General features: G+C 42.5%; 1 protein-coding gene across 2 annotated transcripts in view; it reads left to right on the top strand.

The window, feature by feature from the left end:
* ZFPM1 (zinc finger protein, FOG family member 1) overlaps positions 1–18,162 on the top strand; it is a 120,783-nt gene that overhangs the window by 63,895 nt on the left and 38,726 nt on the right. For both annotated transcript variants that reach the window (XM_069739386.1, XM_069739387.1), the window contains exons 2-4: positions 5,890–6,030; positions 6,209–6,319; positions 8,390–8,491. In XM_069739386.1, coding sequence (XP_069595487.1) covers positions 5,890–6,030; positions 6,209–6,319; positions 8,390–8,491 — 354 coding nt within the window. The remainder of the gene's footprint in view (positions 1–5,889; positions 6,031–6,208; positions 6,320–8,389; positions 8,492–18,162) is intronic.

Below are 18,162 nucleotides of genomic sequence, written 5' to 3'. Positions count from 1 at the left end.
ATCAGTTCACAGACAGGATGGATGGTTCAGCAGCAGATGGATTAAATTCAGATCTGTTGCTTGGAAAACGGCGGCACACCAGGGTGTCGTTCTGTATTCGATATCCTAGAGGCAAATAAGACTGGGCAAATAGTGAATTTTTGCCTGGTAGGATTGCGCATGTTGTGAGCTGGTTCTGCATGGGCTGGTATATTAGTCACAGCCACACCCCTGAGCAGCAAGTGGCACAATTAAGGTTTGCTTTTCTGTCACTGTACACAACAGGGAAATGAATCTCTCTGTGGCACCCGTCCCAAAATATCATGGTCATTAATTTGGCAGCATAGCCAATCCTATGGAAATTTCTAGAAACATTACTTTTTTTTTTTTTTTAGTGTATAACCCATTAGTGACCTCTTTGTGCAACTACCTTCTGCAGGGCACTTAAGGGTTAAGTGGCATTGTATGTGCGCTGCGCAGGAGGGCTGCAGCAGATAGCTGTGGCGAAGGTGGGGAGGGCAGCGCAATCCTTCTCCCATGATCTCCAGGCTGGTGGGAAAGTTCGGATGTGTTACTATTTTCTGTTATCGGCTTTCCTTATCGGCCTGCTCTTGTCTGCATGCCTGAGTTCTGATATGGCATGGTCTTTCACTTGCCAGCCTGAAATTCTTTCTCTTTAAACCACTTTTTTTTTTTTAATTTAGTGAATAAACGAGGAGCATTTTAGAAACGGTTTATTATTTCACTGTTGAAAGAAGTTAATTCGGCCTTTAATTTGGACGAAGCGCTCAGACAATCACTTGGAATCCTTTTCTCCTTTGAACCGTAGCCTTTCTCCCCCTATCCTTTGTTCGGATCCTCTCCTTTACCATTCCCTAACCATCTGCCACTCGTTACTTGTACTGATCAAGATGATTCCGACCCCGATGGGTGACAATTGTTGTGGCTTCTTTTGCAACTTGTGCAAGGGATTGTTAGTTGACCAATTTTTCCTGACTCAAAACTAACAAATCTGCCATATGATACATTATCTTATTGATGCCCGTTGCGGGAAGAGTTACTGCTTAGGCACTTGGGTCACTTTTTGGCTTCTTGAAAACATGGTGGCTCAGTGGTTAGCACTGTTGCTTTGCAGCTCTGGGATCAAATCCCACCATCTACATAGAGTTCGCATGTTCCCTCCCGTATTTGCTTGGATTTCCTCAGAAGATTGCACCAGAAAATCTGTCTTCTCCCCATTTATGCCCATATGCAACTGTTTGGAAGCCTTGACAGCCTATCCAGGCATGCTGACGATTGTGGTTCCATAAAGGCTGTCGAGAAGCTTCCTGCACACCATCGCTTCAGAGCTTGCAGTACGGGATTTAGGGATAAATTGTATCTCAATCCACTGAGTGAGCAGCGGAGAGCTGCAAGTGCTGGGAATTAGCAGCCTGACAAGAGGATGATTTGACCTGATCAGATGACGCGTCGGCTTCTTGCTAGTTTCTTCTGCAGAGTTGACGATGGTTTTTAAGACTCTCTGTACTGCACCATAACATTATTACAACCGTTCAGGGGCAAAGCTCTGAATTTGGAAAGAAAGCAGACAAAAAAAAAAGCGGGGGATTCAGGAAATCTAGTGTTCTCCTGTATGGAGAATACTTTATTTCCTCCAATGATTTCTGATATTAATGGGAATATTTGATAATCTGGCACTTGCTGGGTTCTATACTTCCTAGATTCACCCATGTTCATCAGTATCTCATTATTGTGCCTCTTTTACACATTGGATTTCTGCATTCATTGACAAATCTGGATATTTGGTGGCATTTACAAAAATTGGCAATATTTGAATCCTTATGGATCAGACGCATCTGGTCGCTACCTCTCTTCATACATCGGGGTGGGGGGGTCATTGATTATTCGTGAGGAAGCGTGACACTTTTGGTGTGGAAGGAGCTGTGTTCTAGCCTGGTATTGAAAGATGCGACCCTAAAGTGCACCCTGATTAGCTATGTAGCTTACCTCTTGTGCAGGGCATTGCAGTACTTTACGTTTCCATGGTTACGACCACTCATAGTGACTGCTAGTGGTCGTAACCAAAAATATCTAAACTACTGCAATACCCTGGACATGTGGTAATCGACATAGTTAATCAGGAGAACTACACAACATTTATAATTGGAGATATTTTCTAACATTATTATTATTACACCTACTACATATTGGGATAGGATCTTGGAAACGGGAATACCTCTTTAATATTTTCAGTTTTATTGTGGGAGAAATCTTCTCCAATTTGCTTTCCTTATGCCTCGTATCTAGATTTGGCTCGGTCTCCTCCTTTTACATTTCATTTTATCTTCTTTTCCCCTATAGAAATGCCAAGATATCCCCGGAGACTCTTATCACCTTCAGCCATAATTCTTCATCTCCCGTGTTAATACGTGACTGTATGGCTGATCATGGATAGTATTCCCCTACAAGGAGTTTAATTGGGTCTTGTCGGTGGGATTTAACTCCCGGGATGCCATCACTGTAACATATATTGCCACCTATTTCCCTCCCCTCCCTTGTTACAATCTAATAATAATAGCGAGAGATTGTGTGTAATGGTTTGAGCTCTCCCATTTCTCTACATTTCAGTGACCGGCCGAGTAATTCCATTTTTAAACCATGAAAAAAAGACGCTGATGAAATTTCGCTATCAGCGACAAACCAATATGCAAAATATCTCTCAGCAAATCAAATGGCTATTATGTGCTCATTCCCTTCCCGGCGCATTTGCTTAATGAAGAATAGACAGATCAGTCTGTTGGAGGATGCCTGCGAGAGGTGATAAGTGCCAGCTATCCCAGCAAAGTCAGCACAGACAGGCATTTCTCCCTGCCCCCACCACCAACCCTAGCCTTGGCGACTTGCTTCATGTTGGCAGCCCTGGTGGCTTGTAGCCCAGTTTTAGTGAATGCAGAATGGGCACAAACAGTGGTCGATGGCTCGGATGCCTAGAACCTGATAATATGCAACTGGAGTCCATTCCTATGTTTCACCATAAAGGGGAAAAAAATATGACGTTTCTAAATTGGGTCTTTGAGGTTTTGCCAAGGGCATGACTGCAGTAGGCACATTGCCCTCTGATCAGTCTATGCTGTGATATCGAAGGCTGCAGAGAGCAGGGATGCAACGCTATTCAGAAACCACTGCCAAGCTTGTAATAACCAGATAATGGCCCCTCCAATACCCCGTCCTAAAGCCTGCAAAAATCTCAGATGGAAGACTGTGAACCAGGAATGCACCCGCTCGGTTAGCGCACACTCTTAAAATAATGCCCTAGAGTATCTCCAAAACTTAGTAAACTATGCCTTGGGTATTGAGTGAACTCTCCATATGGGGCAGATGCCGCGTTTCGCCAATATTGCTGCCTCCGTCTGATAGGACATTGATAGTATTGTTCTTCTGTATAAAAATGAGGGTTTTCCATGGCTTGGCCTCACGCTGGGCTGTAGTATTTCAGTTTACAACGTCAAGACGGTTAAGACAACACGAGGCAGCGTGAAAAAAGGAAGGGGATGAAATTTGGGTCAGATATCAACATTTTCCTTTTTTAATCTTTTTTCTTTTTTATTACGTCTGCCAGAAGACTAAATTCATTGCATTGATCTTGGGCCTGAACGGCAGGCGTTTGATCTCAGATTGTTATCGGGAGAGAATTTAAAGTTTGCTGAAAAGATCCTTTGTTCCCTAACCGGGGCTCTTCCATTAGCCTCTGAGGGCACTTTTCATGCTTGCTGTTTCATGGGCAGGAATCTAAACTGGGTGTGAAAATATTTCTTTTATAAAATGTTAATTAACCCGTCCTTGGCATAAATGACTGTACGTTTTGTATATGGCCACTTTCTTTTAGATATATTGTTATGGTTGGTCATAAAATGTAGGGTTGGGCATCTCGGTGTCTTGATAGACTATGGACAAGTGATCGTGGTGCTGGGGTTGTTGAGTTTGTGATATCCAAGTGTTTATCTCCTAGTCTTTTCCTGCTCTCACAGCGTTGCAAATGCCAGTCCTGGGGAAATCCAGGCAGATTTACTCCTTGGGTGACCCAGCAATTCTTGTACTATGTGGTCTGTGGATTTGGCAGACCCTTCATTGACGTCATAGATTCAGATTAATGCATTTTTTGTTACTTCGTCTTATTTCATCCATGGTGCCTAAGGTCGCTTAGGTAAGTTATTTAGTTGGTCATTTATAGTCAGTTCTTGTGAAAGGCGTATGGTACAATTTCTACATGTCCTTAACTGCCATCCTTTCCACATGGTAAAAGGTTCCAGGACGCCCCATTTTTGTGAACTGTGGTACCCCTAACGGTGCAGCTTGTGTGAGATGTTTTTGGTCTTATTAGGATGCACAGAGATGATACTGAGCTATGCCAAAAAAAACAAAAAATGCCCTTAATTTGTCACCTAGTCCATTAATTTCCTTTCCACCAAGTGCCACTGCCTCCAAACTCCCTGGCAAGAAAAGCAGACCATGTGACCAGGCAGCCAAGGGGTTAACTTTATCAGACACCCAGGAGCCGTGCAGCCGTGAACGAAGAAATTAGCTTAACGATGTTACATTTACAAGAGGAGAAAAGCGATTTGTTAGCTGCTGATTGTTTCTCAGCATTATCAGTGCAGACTTTAATTGTGCTGGAACTGAAATTAGCAGAATTAGAAAAATTGGCTGTGCAGGGTCTGGCAGTGGCTTTCTCCACGCTCATTGTTGTGCGCTATGTATAGATTATGGAGCCTTTGTTCTCACTGCGTAAATATACATGCCTGCAGTCAGGAAGCCTCTGAGGTCTGAACGCCGTGCCACTCTCTATCTCATCCCCAAAACCCAAGTTAAAAATGTATTCAACTTCTATCGCCGCCACGTGCGACCATTTCCAAGGCATTTTATTGACAGAATCGGGCCAATATATCAGAGCAAAATGATCTGCTCAAATAGGTCGTCCTTAAATGTGATAGCCGTACCATGCCCACCTTGTCTACTGGTAACCGGCTGCCCACCCTGGTGCACAGTGGTCCTGTCCCCTGGAGCTCACAATTCATTTCCCCTCACACATCTAGTGGCATGTTTTTATAGACATCCTGGGGAAAATGTCATGGTAACACATGGAAACCAGGCAAAGTTAATAGATATGGACACTTTAGAGAACTTTAAAATATAAAGAATAAATAAATAATTGCAAATATTTTATATTAAAACATTATTATGAAATTGGGTTTCATTAAAAATGTTGCACCATTTGGCATTTACAATCTCTTGAAGTCTGGCTGTAGAATGACTTCGCTGAGAATCCGTCAGTGAGCTGGTACTGACGGTGATATTGTAACTACTTTCTTTTTTGTATTTTTCGGCAATCCTTTGCACTGATTTATGACCACCGACCTTGTCCAATTGGAACTTTTATAAGAAAGATGGACTGGGAAAAAGTGAGATGAGTGACAAATGCCACACTGACTTATAATCCAGTCAAAAAGCTTGTAACCTCCAAACAGTGCAGATTTCATTTATGGAACCCAATTTTAAAAAAAATATATTTTTAGCCCAGTATACACAAGCATTTTAGAAAAAAACCAAAAGACCCCGAATGTGTCTTTTTTTTTTTTTTAATGCCTTAACAGTGCCAATCACGTAACTTGTGCAGCCCATGTAATCACATGTGGTGAGACGCTCATGGCAAGTGTTTCTTCTGCCATAAGCATCCTTATAACTGATGACTTGGTGAGAATGATGTTATTTGTTATTGTGCACTTTCACCAGGAGCCAAAGTGTCAAGTTATATTTTACGTGGGTGATGTCAGTGCTTTCCAGCAGGAGTAAATTATTTTTGTCATTACTTTATAACTATATTTGAAGTAATATATATTTTTTCTTTTTAAGGTTCTCTTGGTGATATGGAAGAGACAGATGAGAACTTAGCAGCAGAGTCTGCCCTTTCCGAAAAAGATGGAACCACATCGGACCCAGATGATTTATCAGATTGTGGCTCTTCTCATACATCCTCCAGTGATGGCGCAGAAGGTGAGCTTTGTGTACCGATGTTTCACTCTTATAAATATACTATGTTTTTTTATTTTGCCAAGGCTTGTATAACCTAGATATGGCCAGTTTTGTTGTCTACTTTTTTAGGTCCCTCGGATTCTATACTCCTTGTATCCTATTTAATGTTTCCATCATGACCTGTTATCTTTACTACCAGGAGAACGATGCAGTCCGGTGCTGCAGACATTGGACCAAGAGATGGAAGAACCAGATCCAATGCCGAAGCTGTGCGAACTTACCGAGGAGCCTTCTCTTTCACGCATCTCAGGTACCTAAAGAATATTGGTCTTCTCTTCTACATATATTCTCCAAAGACCCCAATAGTTGGCGTGGTTCATTAAATTATTTAACAAGTTACCTAATAATTTCCACCTTTTAATTATAATCTTAACTTTTATTGATTATGCCTGAAAATATCTTGACACAATCAAAAATCTATTTTAAAATCCAAAAGATTGGGCCGCTTAATTTATATAATTTAATATGTGCTGAAACTTCTGTACTGCGGCTATATTGAGTGACATTAGCATTGGTCTGCAGTTTCTATCACTATTTACTGTTGATCTTCATCATTGATTAACGTTTGATCACAAATCCCATTTCCAACATGTTTCGCCGATAAGTCTGCATCATCGCCCTATCGCGCCCCTAACTATGCAGATTTGTTGGTGAAACATGCTTTTAATTATCTATGATTGAACAGCCAATGACCTAAAGAAATAGTGGTGGAAATATTGAACGATATGAATGAGGCTACCCAAGTTTTGGTATTTTAAAATGCACTTTTGAGAAATAAAAATTGGGACAAGATACCAATTTCAATGTATTTTTGTTCTGTGGCCTTATATTTTCATCAACGTTCTGGTGGTAAATGGGTACAGCTGGTTAATGTATCTATAGTAAAACCTTAGAACTGGTATAATGATCATGAACATCCAATCACAACTAATTCTATATTATTGGGTGCTGGACTAAAAGAATTGGTTTAAATAGACACGGAACTGCAGTCTATTAAAACAAGACAATAAATGAGACTCTTTCCCTGCGTCCACTCGTTCTGAAATCGTCTCCCATCAGTGGAAAAGTTAAAGAATTGATAGCGATTAAGTCTCTTTACAAAAAGCATTGATCGTGCGAGGCAGCTGCTCCCTAGAAAACGTGTTGGGGTGCGGCCTTAATTCCCATCGATCTGATGGTAATCATGTTCCTGGGCAGCTATTAATAATTCTGACGTCAGCTTTTATGGGCATTATCGATCTCAACTGTTGTGGTTATCGTTGCAGGACAATATGCAAACATGCACTTTGTGCAGTAATCAGCAGCACTGTCATATGCAGATAGGCTTATCACGCCATCTTTAACTGCTGTTAATGGGGAGAAATATTATCAGCTCAGTTGCTAGGAATAGGCAGAGTGAAAAGCCCGGGCCTGCTCCCTGTTAACCTCTGAGCTGCTGTAGAACTGGACAGGAAGGTCAGAAGCTGATGAACAGAGTATGATGGAGGTTTATAGCCCCTGTAAGGTTAAGGCCAACATTTATTCATTTATTTAGAGTGCTGTTTTTTTTTTTTTTTTTAGACTTGTTTTATCACCTTCCAGAAACGATGATGCCCTGAATTATAATTGTGTTCTATAGACCCCAAAATAATACATACTAAGCATAGGGCCGGCTTCACACGTCCCACAATCACGAACCATCCGCATGTCTCCTGACCCGAACGCTACAGACTCTTACAGAAAGAAAAAAAACTTTAAAATGGAATCAGTGGAACCATTGGCAATGTAGCATCGTTGGACCTGATTGAACATCCTTATAGCTGCTGGCATCTTTGGAGCTACTTCTGACTAGTAGGCCATGCCACTTGATGACGTTGCTTGGCCTACTAATCAAAAGAAATGCACTCGATGTTTCTAGGTAGATGAAGATTCACAGGCTAGCATCATGGCTGCTAAACCAGGGTCCTGCAAATTGTCTTTTCAATCTTTTTTTTTTGGCGTTTTTGTCTGTGGATTTTTTTATTTGCATACAAACTATTGAGCAGAAGCGGTTAAAAGACGTTCAGAAAGACAACATATACAAAGCAAGTCAATTTGACATTGCAACACAGATGTGCCTTCTTTCTAGCATTTTAAAGCTTTTTTTTCCGGCCGGTCGGCTCTTGTAAAGACATGGTGTGCATATACCCTAAGACTTTATAAATTGTTTGAATTTCCCTCCTGCCACACAGGGACTGGCATCATTTCCGAGATGGATGATAAATAAATAATACTGTTTTCTGAGAATTCTGTGCCTGCAATGAATTGAGAGAGATCTTTGGATTTTCTTTTCCGGCTACAGCAGTCCAATCTCCTGAGAATGAGGGGAGTCTGAATTACAAAGCATCAGAGTCTCCGTCCAGCATGGAAAACATGGAGGAGCCGCTCAGGTGGAACGGTCCAGGTCTGTGTTACTATAGTTCTTACCTGTAATAGGCTTTGTCATGTTTTACTGTACAGAAAATTCACCAGTAGTCACCAAACATAAGTTTTTTTCCCTTCAAGGAGCATAGGTGGAAAACCTCTTGGTACCTGTATTTTGATATGACGCTAGTCTTTTCAGGTTGCAAGGGTGTGCAGGGTAAACTATATGGACAGAAGGCATTTACGGTAAATGACTAGTTTAATACATTTTCCATTATAAAGAGGTTGCTTTAACGTTTTTCTTGTCAGGATACAAGATTTCTGTACTGTCTGTACATTAAGATTAGAGATGGGCGAACCTGAACAGTAAAGGTCGGCGTTTGTATCGAACATCTACTGTTCAGGGACGGACACCGAACACGGACTTCTGTAGGAAGTTCGTGTTATTGTTTGGGTTCGGCTTCCCGAACACCAGGTGTTTGTCACGCTGTCATGTGCATGACAACACGGCAAACACCGCTTCTGATGGGCAGTAAAATCATCCCCGCCGCTCAGAGAGAGTCGCGGTTCCCACGCTCTCAAAAGACACCGTGAATGCTCAGCTGTGATCAGAGGCATAAAGTTTACCTCCGGTCACTGGTGTCCGCTAATGAGACTACTGCTCCCATCATCCGACGCAGGCTGCCGCTAATAAGAACGAGAGCAGGAGTAGCAGATGGGAGTATTCATTAGCTGGCTCCTGCGTTATTAAATAATTAAAAAAAAAAACTGGCATGGGTTCCCCTGTATTTTTGATAACCAGCCAGGCAAAACTCGCAGCTGGGGGCTTCAATTCTCAGCTGTCATCAAGGCTGGTTATCAAGGATAGAGGTGTTCCCACGCCATATTTTTTTAATTATTTAAATAAATAAAAATACGGCGTAGGGTCCCCCCCCATTTTTGACAACCAGCCTTGCTAAAGCAGACAGCTAGGGGCTGGCCCCCAGCCTAAAAATAGCATCCCGCAGCTGCCCAGAAAAAGCACATCTATTAGATGAGCCAATTCTGGTGCTTTGCCTGGCTGCTGCCACTTGCCCTGTAGCACTGGCAAGTGGGGTTCATACTTGTGGGGTTGATGTCACCTTTATATTGTCTGGTGACATCAAGCCCATGGATTAGTAATGGAGAGGCGTCTACAAGACACCTATCCATTACTAATCCTATAGTTATATGGTAAATAAACACAGCCAGAATAAAGTCTTTTATTTGAAATAAAACAAAACACACTTTTACTTTTTAATGTAAACATAACGCCTAATTCCACTGAATCCCTCGTCTCCAGCCTTAGTGACTCACTGAGGCTGTGTTCCGAGCTGAGCTGCTGTGACCTCTGTGAGATCCACCTTGGCACCATGAGGGTTTTTCTAATAGTTGTGCCTTTTCTAGGCGACCAATATCCATAGCCCCTTACCAGCCCGAGAATACCAGCCCCAGCTGTCTGCTTTAGCAAGGCTGGTTGTCAAAAATGGGTGGGACCCCATGCCGTTTTCTTATTTATTTAACCCCTTAAGCCCCGAGGGTGGTTTGCACGTTAATGACCGGGCCAATTTTTACAATTCTGACCACTGTCCCTTTATGAGGTTATAACTCTGGAACGCTTCAACGGATCTTGGCGATTCTGACATTGTTTTCTCGTGACATATTGTACTTCATTTTAGTAGTAACATTTATTCGATATAACTTGCGTTTATTTGTGAAAAAAACGGAAATTTGGCGAAAATTTTGAAAATTTCGCAATTTTCCAACTTTAAATTTTTATGCCCTTAAATCACAGAGATATGTCACGCAAAATACTTAATAAGTAACATTTCCCACATGTCTCCTTTACATCAGCACAATTTTGGAACCAAAATTTTTTTTTGTTAGGGAGTTATAAGGGTTCAAAGTTGACCAGCAATTTCTCATTTTTACAACACCATTTTTTTTTAGGGACCACATCTCATTTGATGTCATTTTGAGGGGTCTATATGATAGAAAATACCCAAGTGTGACACCATTCTAAAAACTGCACCCCTCAAGGTGCTCAAAACCACATTCAAGAAGTTTATTAACCCTTCAGGGGTTTCACAGGAATTTTTGGAATGTTTAAATAAAAATGAATATTTAACTTTTTTTCACACAAAATTTATTTCAGCTCCAATTTGTTTTATTTTACCAAGGGTAACAGGATAAAATGGATGCCAAACATTGTTGTACAATCTGTACTGAGTACGCTGATACCCCATATGTGGGGGTAAACCACTGTTTGGGCGCATGGCAGAGCTCGGAAGGGAAGGAGTGCCATTTGACTTTTAAATGCAAAATTGACAGGAATTGAGATGGGACACCATGTTGCGTTTGGAGAGCCACTGATGTGCCTAAACATTGAAACCCCCCACAAGTGACACCATTTTGGAAAGTAGACACCCTAAGGAACTTATCTAGATGTGTGGTGACCACTTTGACCCACCAATTGCTTCACAGAAGTTTATAATGCAGAGCCGTAAAAATAAAAAATCTTATTTTTTCACAAAAATGATCTTTTCGCCCCCAATTTTTTATTTTCCCAAGGGTAAGAGAAGAAATTAGACCACAAAAGTTGTTGTGCAATTTGTCCTGAGTGCGACGATACCCCATATGTGGGGGTAAACCACTTTTTGGGTGCATAGCAGAGCTCGGAAGGGAAGGAGCGCCATTTGACTTTTCAATGCAAAATTGACTGGAATTAAGATGGGACGCCATGTTGGTTTGGAGAGCCCCTGATGTGCCTAAACATTAAAAACCCCCACAAGTGACACCATTTTGGAAACTAGACCCTCTAAGGAACTTATCTAGATGTGTTTTGAGAGCTTTGAACCCCCAAGTGTTTCACTACAGTTTATAACGCAGAGCCGTTAAAATAAATTTATTTTTTTTTCGCAAAAATTTTTTAGCCCCCAGTTTTGTATTTTCACAAGGGTAACATAATAAATTGGACCCCAAAAGTTGTTGTCCAATTTGTCCTGAGTACGCTGATACCCCATATGTGGGGGGGAACCACTGTTTGGGCGCATGGCAGAGCTCGGAAGGGAAGGAGCGCCATTTGGAATGCAGACTTAGATGGATTGGTCTGCAGGAGTCACGTTGCATTTGCAGAGCCCCTGATGTACCCAAACAGTACAAACCCCCCACAAGTGACCCCATATTAGAAACTAGACCTCCCATGGAACTTATCTAGATGTGTTGTGAGAACTTTGAACCCCTAAGTGTTTCACTACAGTTTATAACGCAGACCCGTGAAAATAAAAATTCTTTTTTTTTTCACAAAAATGATTTTTTAGCCCCCAGCTTTGTATTTTTACAAGGGTAACAGAATAAATTGGACCCCAAAAGTTGTTGTTCAATTTGTCCTGAGTACGCTGATACCCCATATGTGGGGGGGAACCACTGTTTGGGCTCATGGCAGAGCTCGGAAGGGAAGGAGCGCCATTTGGAATGCAGACTTAGATGGATTGGTCTGCAGGCGTCACGTTGCATTTGCAGAGCCCCTGATGTACCCAAACAGTAGAAACCACCCACAAGTGACCCCATATTGGAAACTAGACCTCCCATGGAACTTATCTAGATGTGTTGTGAAAACTTTGAACCCCCAAGTGTTTCACTACAGTTTACAACGCAGAGCCGTGAAAATAAGAATCCTTTTTTTTCCCACAAAAATGATTTTTAGCCCCCCAAATTTTTATTTTCCCAAGGATAACAAGAGAACTTGGACCCAAAAAGTTGTTGTCCAATTTGTCTCGAGTACGCTGATACCCCATATGTTGGGGTAAACCCCTGTTTGGGCGCACGGGAGAGCTCGGAAGTGAAGGAGCACTGTTTTACTTTTTCAATGCAGAATTGGCTGGAATTGAGATCGGACGCCATGTCGCGTTTGGAGAGCCCCTGATGTGTCTAAACAGTGGAAACCCCCCAATTATAAATGAAACCCTAATCCAAACGCACCACTAACCCTAATCCCAACTGTAACCCTAACCACACACCTAACCCAGACACACCCCTAATTCTAATCCCAACCCTAATCCCAACCGTAAATGTAATCCAAACCCTAGCCCCAACCCTAGCCCTAACCCTAACCCTAACCGGAAAATGGAAATAAATACATTTTTTTTAATTTTATTATTTTTCCCTAAGGCTAGGTTCACATTGCGTTAGGGAAATCCGTTTAGCACTAGCGGATTGCGCTAACACAATGTCTTTTTAGGTGTCGTGTTTAGTGGTCGCGTTAACGTCCCCGCTCTGGAAGATCGGGGATCGGACCTCGGGCGCGCCGCGGACGCTGCAAGCAGCGTCTGAGGCGCGCCACAAAAGAATGGCACCTTGCTAGCGCGAGCCGAAAATGGCACGCTCTAGCGATGCGCTACACCTGAAAATCACATTGCTGTCAATGGTTGTGCTAACGGACCCGTTGCACGGCGTTAATTGTGACATTTTCGCCGTGCAACGCTGTCCGTTAGCGTTAACCCATTAACGCAATGTGAACCTAGCCTAACTAAGGGGGTGATGAAGGGGGGTTTGATTTACTTTTATAGCGAGTTTTTTTATATCGGATTTTTATGATTGGCAGCCGTCACACACTGAAAGACGCTTTTTATAGCAAAAAAGTTTTTGCGTCTCCACATTTTGAGACCTATAATTTTTCCATATTTTGGTCCACAGAGTCATGTGAGGTCTTGTTTTTTGCGGGACGAGTTGACGTTTTTATCGGTTACATTTTCGGACACGTGACAGTTTTTGATCGCTTTTTATTCCGATTTTTTTGTGAGGCAGAATGACCAAAAACCAGCTATTCATGAATTTCTTTTGGGGGAGGCGTTTATACCGTTCCGCGTTTGGTAAAATTGATGAAGCAGTTTTATTCTTCGGGTCAGTACGATTACAGCGACACCTCATTTATATCATTTTTTTTATGTTTTGGCGCTTTTATACGATAAAAGCTATTTTATAGAAAAAATAATTATTTTGGCATCGCTTTATTCAGAGGACTATAACTTTTTTATTTTTTTGGTTATGATGCTATATGGCGGCTCGTTTTTTGCGGGACAAGATGACGTTTTCAGAGGTAACATGGTTATTTATATCCGTCTTTTTGATCGCGTGTTATTCCACTCTTTGTTCAGCGTTATGATAATAAAGCGTTGTTTTTTGGCTCGTTTTTTTTTTTTTTTTCTTACGGTGTTCACTGAAGGGGTTAACTAGTGGGCCAGTTTTATAGGTCGGGTCGTTACGGACGCGGCGATACTAAATATGTGTACTTTTATTGTTTTTTTGTTTTTTTTTTATGTAAAGAAATGTATTTATGGGAATAATATTTTTTTTTTTCTGCTTTATTTAGGAATTTTTTTTTTATTTTTTTTTTTACAAGTGTGGAAATTTTTTTTTTTACTTTTTCACTTTGTCCCAGGGGGGGACATCACAGATCACCGATCTGACAGTGTGCACAGCACTCTATCAGATCGGTGATCTGACATACAGCCGGGCAGGATTAGAGCTGCAGCTGCAGCCTGATCCTGACCCGGAAGTGCTCCCTGCAGGACCCGGATGCAGCCCGGCGGCCATTTTGGATCCGGGGACTGCAGGGAGAAGACGCTCGGTACACGGTGAGCACATCACCGTGTACCGATCGTCTCAGGGAAGCCCGCAGGGAGCCCCCTCCCTGCGCGATGCTTCCCTGCACCGCCGGCACATCGCGATCATCTTTGATCGCGGTGTGCCGGGGGTTAATGTGCCGGGAGCGGTCCGTGACCGCTCCTGGCACATAGTGCCGGATGTCAGCTGCGATAGGCAGCTGACACCCGGCCGCGATCGGCCGCGCTCCCCCCGTGAGCGCGGCCGATCGCATATGACGTACTATCCCGTCCATGGGAATTAAGTCCCAGGTCACCTGGACGGGATAGTACGTCATATGGGATTAAGGGGTTAAATGATTAAAAAATATGGCGTGCAGACACCTCTATCTTTGATACCAGCCTTGCTGAAGCTGTCAGCTGAAGGTTGCAGCCCCAGCTATGAGTTTTGCCTGGCTGGTTATCAAAAATACAGGGAAACCCCTGCCGTTTTATTTTTAAATTATTTATTTACAGCGCTACAGCTGGCTAATGAATACTCCCATCAGCCGCTCCTGCTCTGTTACTAGCAGCAGCAGGCTTCGGATGATGGGAACAGTAGACCCATCAGCTGACAGTAATGACTGGAGGTACACTCTATACCCTCCGATCACAGCTAAGCATTCACGCTGTCTTTTGACAGCGTAGGAACCGTGGCTCTCTGAACGGCGGGGATGATTTCACCGCTGATCAGAAGCGGTGTTTGCCACAGCGTGGCAAATACTGGATGTTCGAGCGGCCCATTCAAGTGAATAGGGTCTGGGTACTGTTCTGGTACCCGAATCAAAACTTTTTGTAACCGTTCGTCCGAACCCAAACATCCAGGTGTCCGCCCATCTCTAACTGAGATACGTTTCTCACAGGGTAACACCTCTGCTTGCTATTAGTGAGTAGGAGTGATACTTTATACCAACTTTTAAAACAGATGAGATTAGCGCGATTGTTGTATACAGTCACGTACAGCAAACCTCAGTGGTGACTGTCATTAGGGCTGCGCAAATCACTGACAGCAAGTAGTAAGCCTGAAAATAGTGAGAAAGAGACAGTTTGTTAGAACTTTTGCAGAACTACCTCTACTGTAATTGAGATTAGTTTTCCCAAGATCGGAGGTCCCCTTTAACACATTGGCTGCCAAATCACTTTCGCTTAGACACAAGGGCTCACTTTATCCCCCTTTTTTTTTTTATAAGATGTGAGGACTGTAATGACCATGCAGGGATTCTGGTAGCAGAACTGTCCGTGGAGTGACGGAGCCGCACTGGAATGCTCTGGAATTCTGCAAGATAACATAAACAGGAAGTGGAATGTCAGATAGGAAATAGGTGGCACGTACGCAGGCAGAAGAGGCCACGAGACTGATCCTAGGTGGGAGCCGGCGCTCATAGGAAAGGGATTACACGGTTTTCTACCACAGTAGTTCATCTGATACGTCACTTAGACTCTGTCATTCACAAGAACAATGTAAATCTCTGAACACAACTAATATAACAAGTGATTTATCCGAATCCAGAACACAAAATGTCACTTTTGATTTCTCCTGTAGTTTCAGAATTATTCACTCTCTCATGACCAGCGACTTTAGTGCTCAGTAGACCCCTCTGGCAGTTATAACCTGCTGCAGACATGGTTTATAGTCACACACCAGCTTCCGGCTGCATTCCTGAGGAATTGTAGCCTATTCTTCTTGGGCGAGAGCCTCCAGGTTACTAATATTTTTGCGTATGCTCCTGCAACCTCCGCCTTTGCATCCCACCAAAGATTTTTTTCTGTGCCGTTCAGGTCAGGTGACTGAAGTCTTCCAGGATTTCTTTTGGTGCAGTGAGATAGTAGTGAGAAATGCTGGGGATCATTGTCCTGTTAGAAGCTCCAATGATGCCCGAGCTTCAGTTAATTAAGTCATTTTTGTTTTCCCTAAGGATTTCCAGTTACTACACTGAATCTATTAATCATTAAATGTAATATTTAACCGTATGTGTACTATTATGGCTAAGTTCACACTTAGCATTTTTTCAGCAGCCTTTACTGTTGGCAGTAAAGATGCATCTAATAAAACTTGTCTATTTGCGGCATTTTTGCCCTTTTTTTGCTGTGCTTTTCATGCATGTCCACATTTGCTTTTGGCTACAGTAAATGTTAAGAACAATTGTGTAAAAGGAGCAATCGTCTCACCTGTCCTGGTGTACGGCAATAAACTCCAGTAATTGCAACAGTCCAAACGATAGCTGATAATCACATCTTTAAAGAATTGCTTTATTGATCCATTAATATAAAAGGCACAAAAAAAAGTTTGAACGCAATATCAAGTCTCAAGACCATGCAGGTGTGAAACATGTTTCCTGGGAGCGCAGCGGATATTTATTTTCTGCCTTTCTAATTTTTGTGCCGTTGTCGTCAACCATTTTTTATGTCTTTTGTAATACTGGATCAATAAAGCGATTATTTTAAGAAAATGTGAGTGCTGGCTATCGTTTGGACTCTTGCATGTTAATAAAGTTACTTTTAGTCACCAAAAATACTACAAAAACGCAGCACAAATGTTTTCCTGCATTTTTCAGCGTTTTTGCACCTTTTCACTGCTTTCTGTGTGGAAAAAAATGCTGAAAGAACTGATAAGCTGCAAATTAAAAAAAAAAAGCTGCAGTTCTCAAATTCAGTCAGGGGGAAAAAAAAGAGAGTAGGAGATTTCTGAGATCTTAGAGCTTTTTCTTATATGCAGCTTTTCTCCTGAAAAAAAAAAAAAAAAACTGCAAAAAGCTATGTGTGAACATAGCCTGACAGTTGCTGGTAGGTTGGGGATGATTGGCTTACAGATTTAGGGACATGTAGCTTGACAAATATCACACCATCTTGATAACTTGTTACAGGTTGTCTCACTTATGAGGATTAAGCGTATGGTCGCTGCGTCCAAAGCGCCGCCTTCTATGAAATCTGCATGTGCTCATTGAACCTTGGGGACTATTCACATCAAATATATTCTATTCATGTAATTTCTCTGCAAAACAAGTTGACATGCTGCGGTCTGGAGAGACGCGCCGCATGTCCGTCTCCACGGGTGATCCGTAGGCGTCTGTGGATACATATTGGACATTGGATTTCTAGAAATCCCACCCACTATTCTGTCATAGCTGGCTGTTGCGGTTGATAAATGTGCAGCGTCAATCCCGCAGCAGTTCCTGATCGTGGGCACATACCCTAAGATGTCAAATTCCAGTTATCCATGTCCTGGTAAACTTGGCCACATCTGCATGTCACCTATCCGGTCACCCTTGCCTTATACACTTGATCTGATCAGCAGGGTCACAAGGAGCACCCCTCTGCACCCAGTGATGACTAAACTGACACATGCAAAGTTCACCAGATTAGCTAATCGCTTGCCTTGATTAATTGCTGATGAAAGATGCTGTGTGGTAGATTTCCACTTGTGCTTTCAGTGTGGAAAGCATCCTGTTCAGATACTGGAACGTATCTTTGAACTACACACCCAGGTTAGAAATAAATGTAGAAATTAATATCGCTGGTCACATCTGGGGTGTAGGACCTTCTTCCACATTATTTACCCACATGCTGAAGTCCTGCAAGGCCTCCACCGAAACAAATGGCCCCGTCTTCCAGACTTAGTGCCACTCTTGTAGGTCCTCTTGACCCTAGTATTAATTTCCACAAAATCTTTGTGAACCAGATACCATCATTAGTGTTTTTCTTCCCATCCATAGTAACGCAGTTACCTCCACCTGTTCGGCACCGTTCTAGAGGCCGGTGTTTTTCTTCCTGTCTATAGTAATGCAGAGTTACGTCCCTGTTCGGCAGCTTTCTAGCGGCTGGTGTTTTTCTTCCCGTTCATAGTAACGGAGAGTTACCTCCACCTGTTCGGCACCGTTCTAGTGGCCGGTGTTTTTCTTCCCATCCATAGTAACGCAGAGTTACCTCCACCTGTTCGGCACTGTTCTAGAGGCCGGTGTTTTTCTTCCTGTCTGTAGTAATGCAGAGTTACCTCCACGTGTTCGGCACTGTTCTAGAGGCCGGTGTTTTTCTTCCTGTCTGTAGTAATGCA

This window comes from Ranitomeya imitator, chromosome 9, assembly GCF_032444005.1.
Source record: "Ranitomeya imitator isolate aRanImi1 chromosome 9, aRanImi1.pri, whole genome shotgun sequence".
Lineage (NCBI taxonomy): Eukaryota > Metazoa > Chordata > Amphibia > Anura > Dendrobatidae > Ranitomeya > Ranitomeya imitator.
Note: the sequence above shows the minus strand (reverse complement) of the source record. Positions and strands in the feature narration are given on the sequence as shown.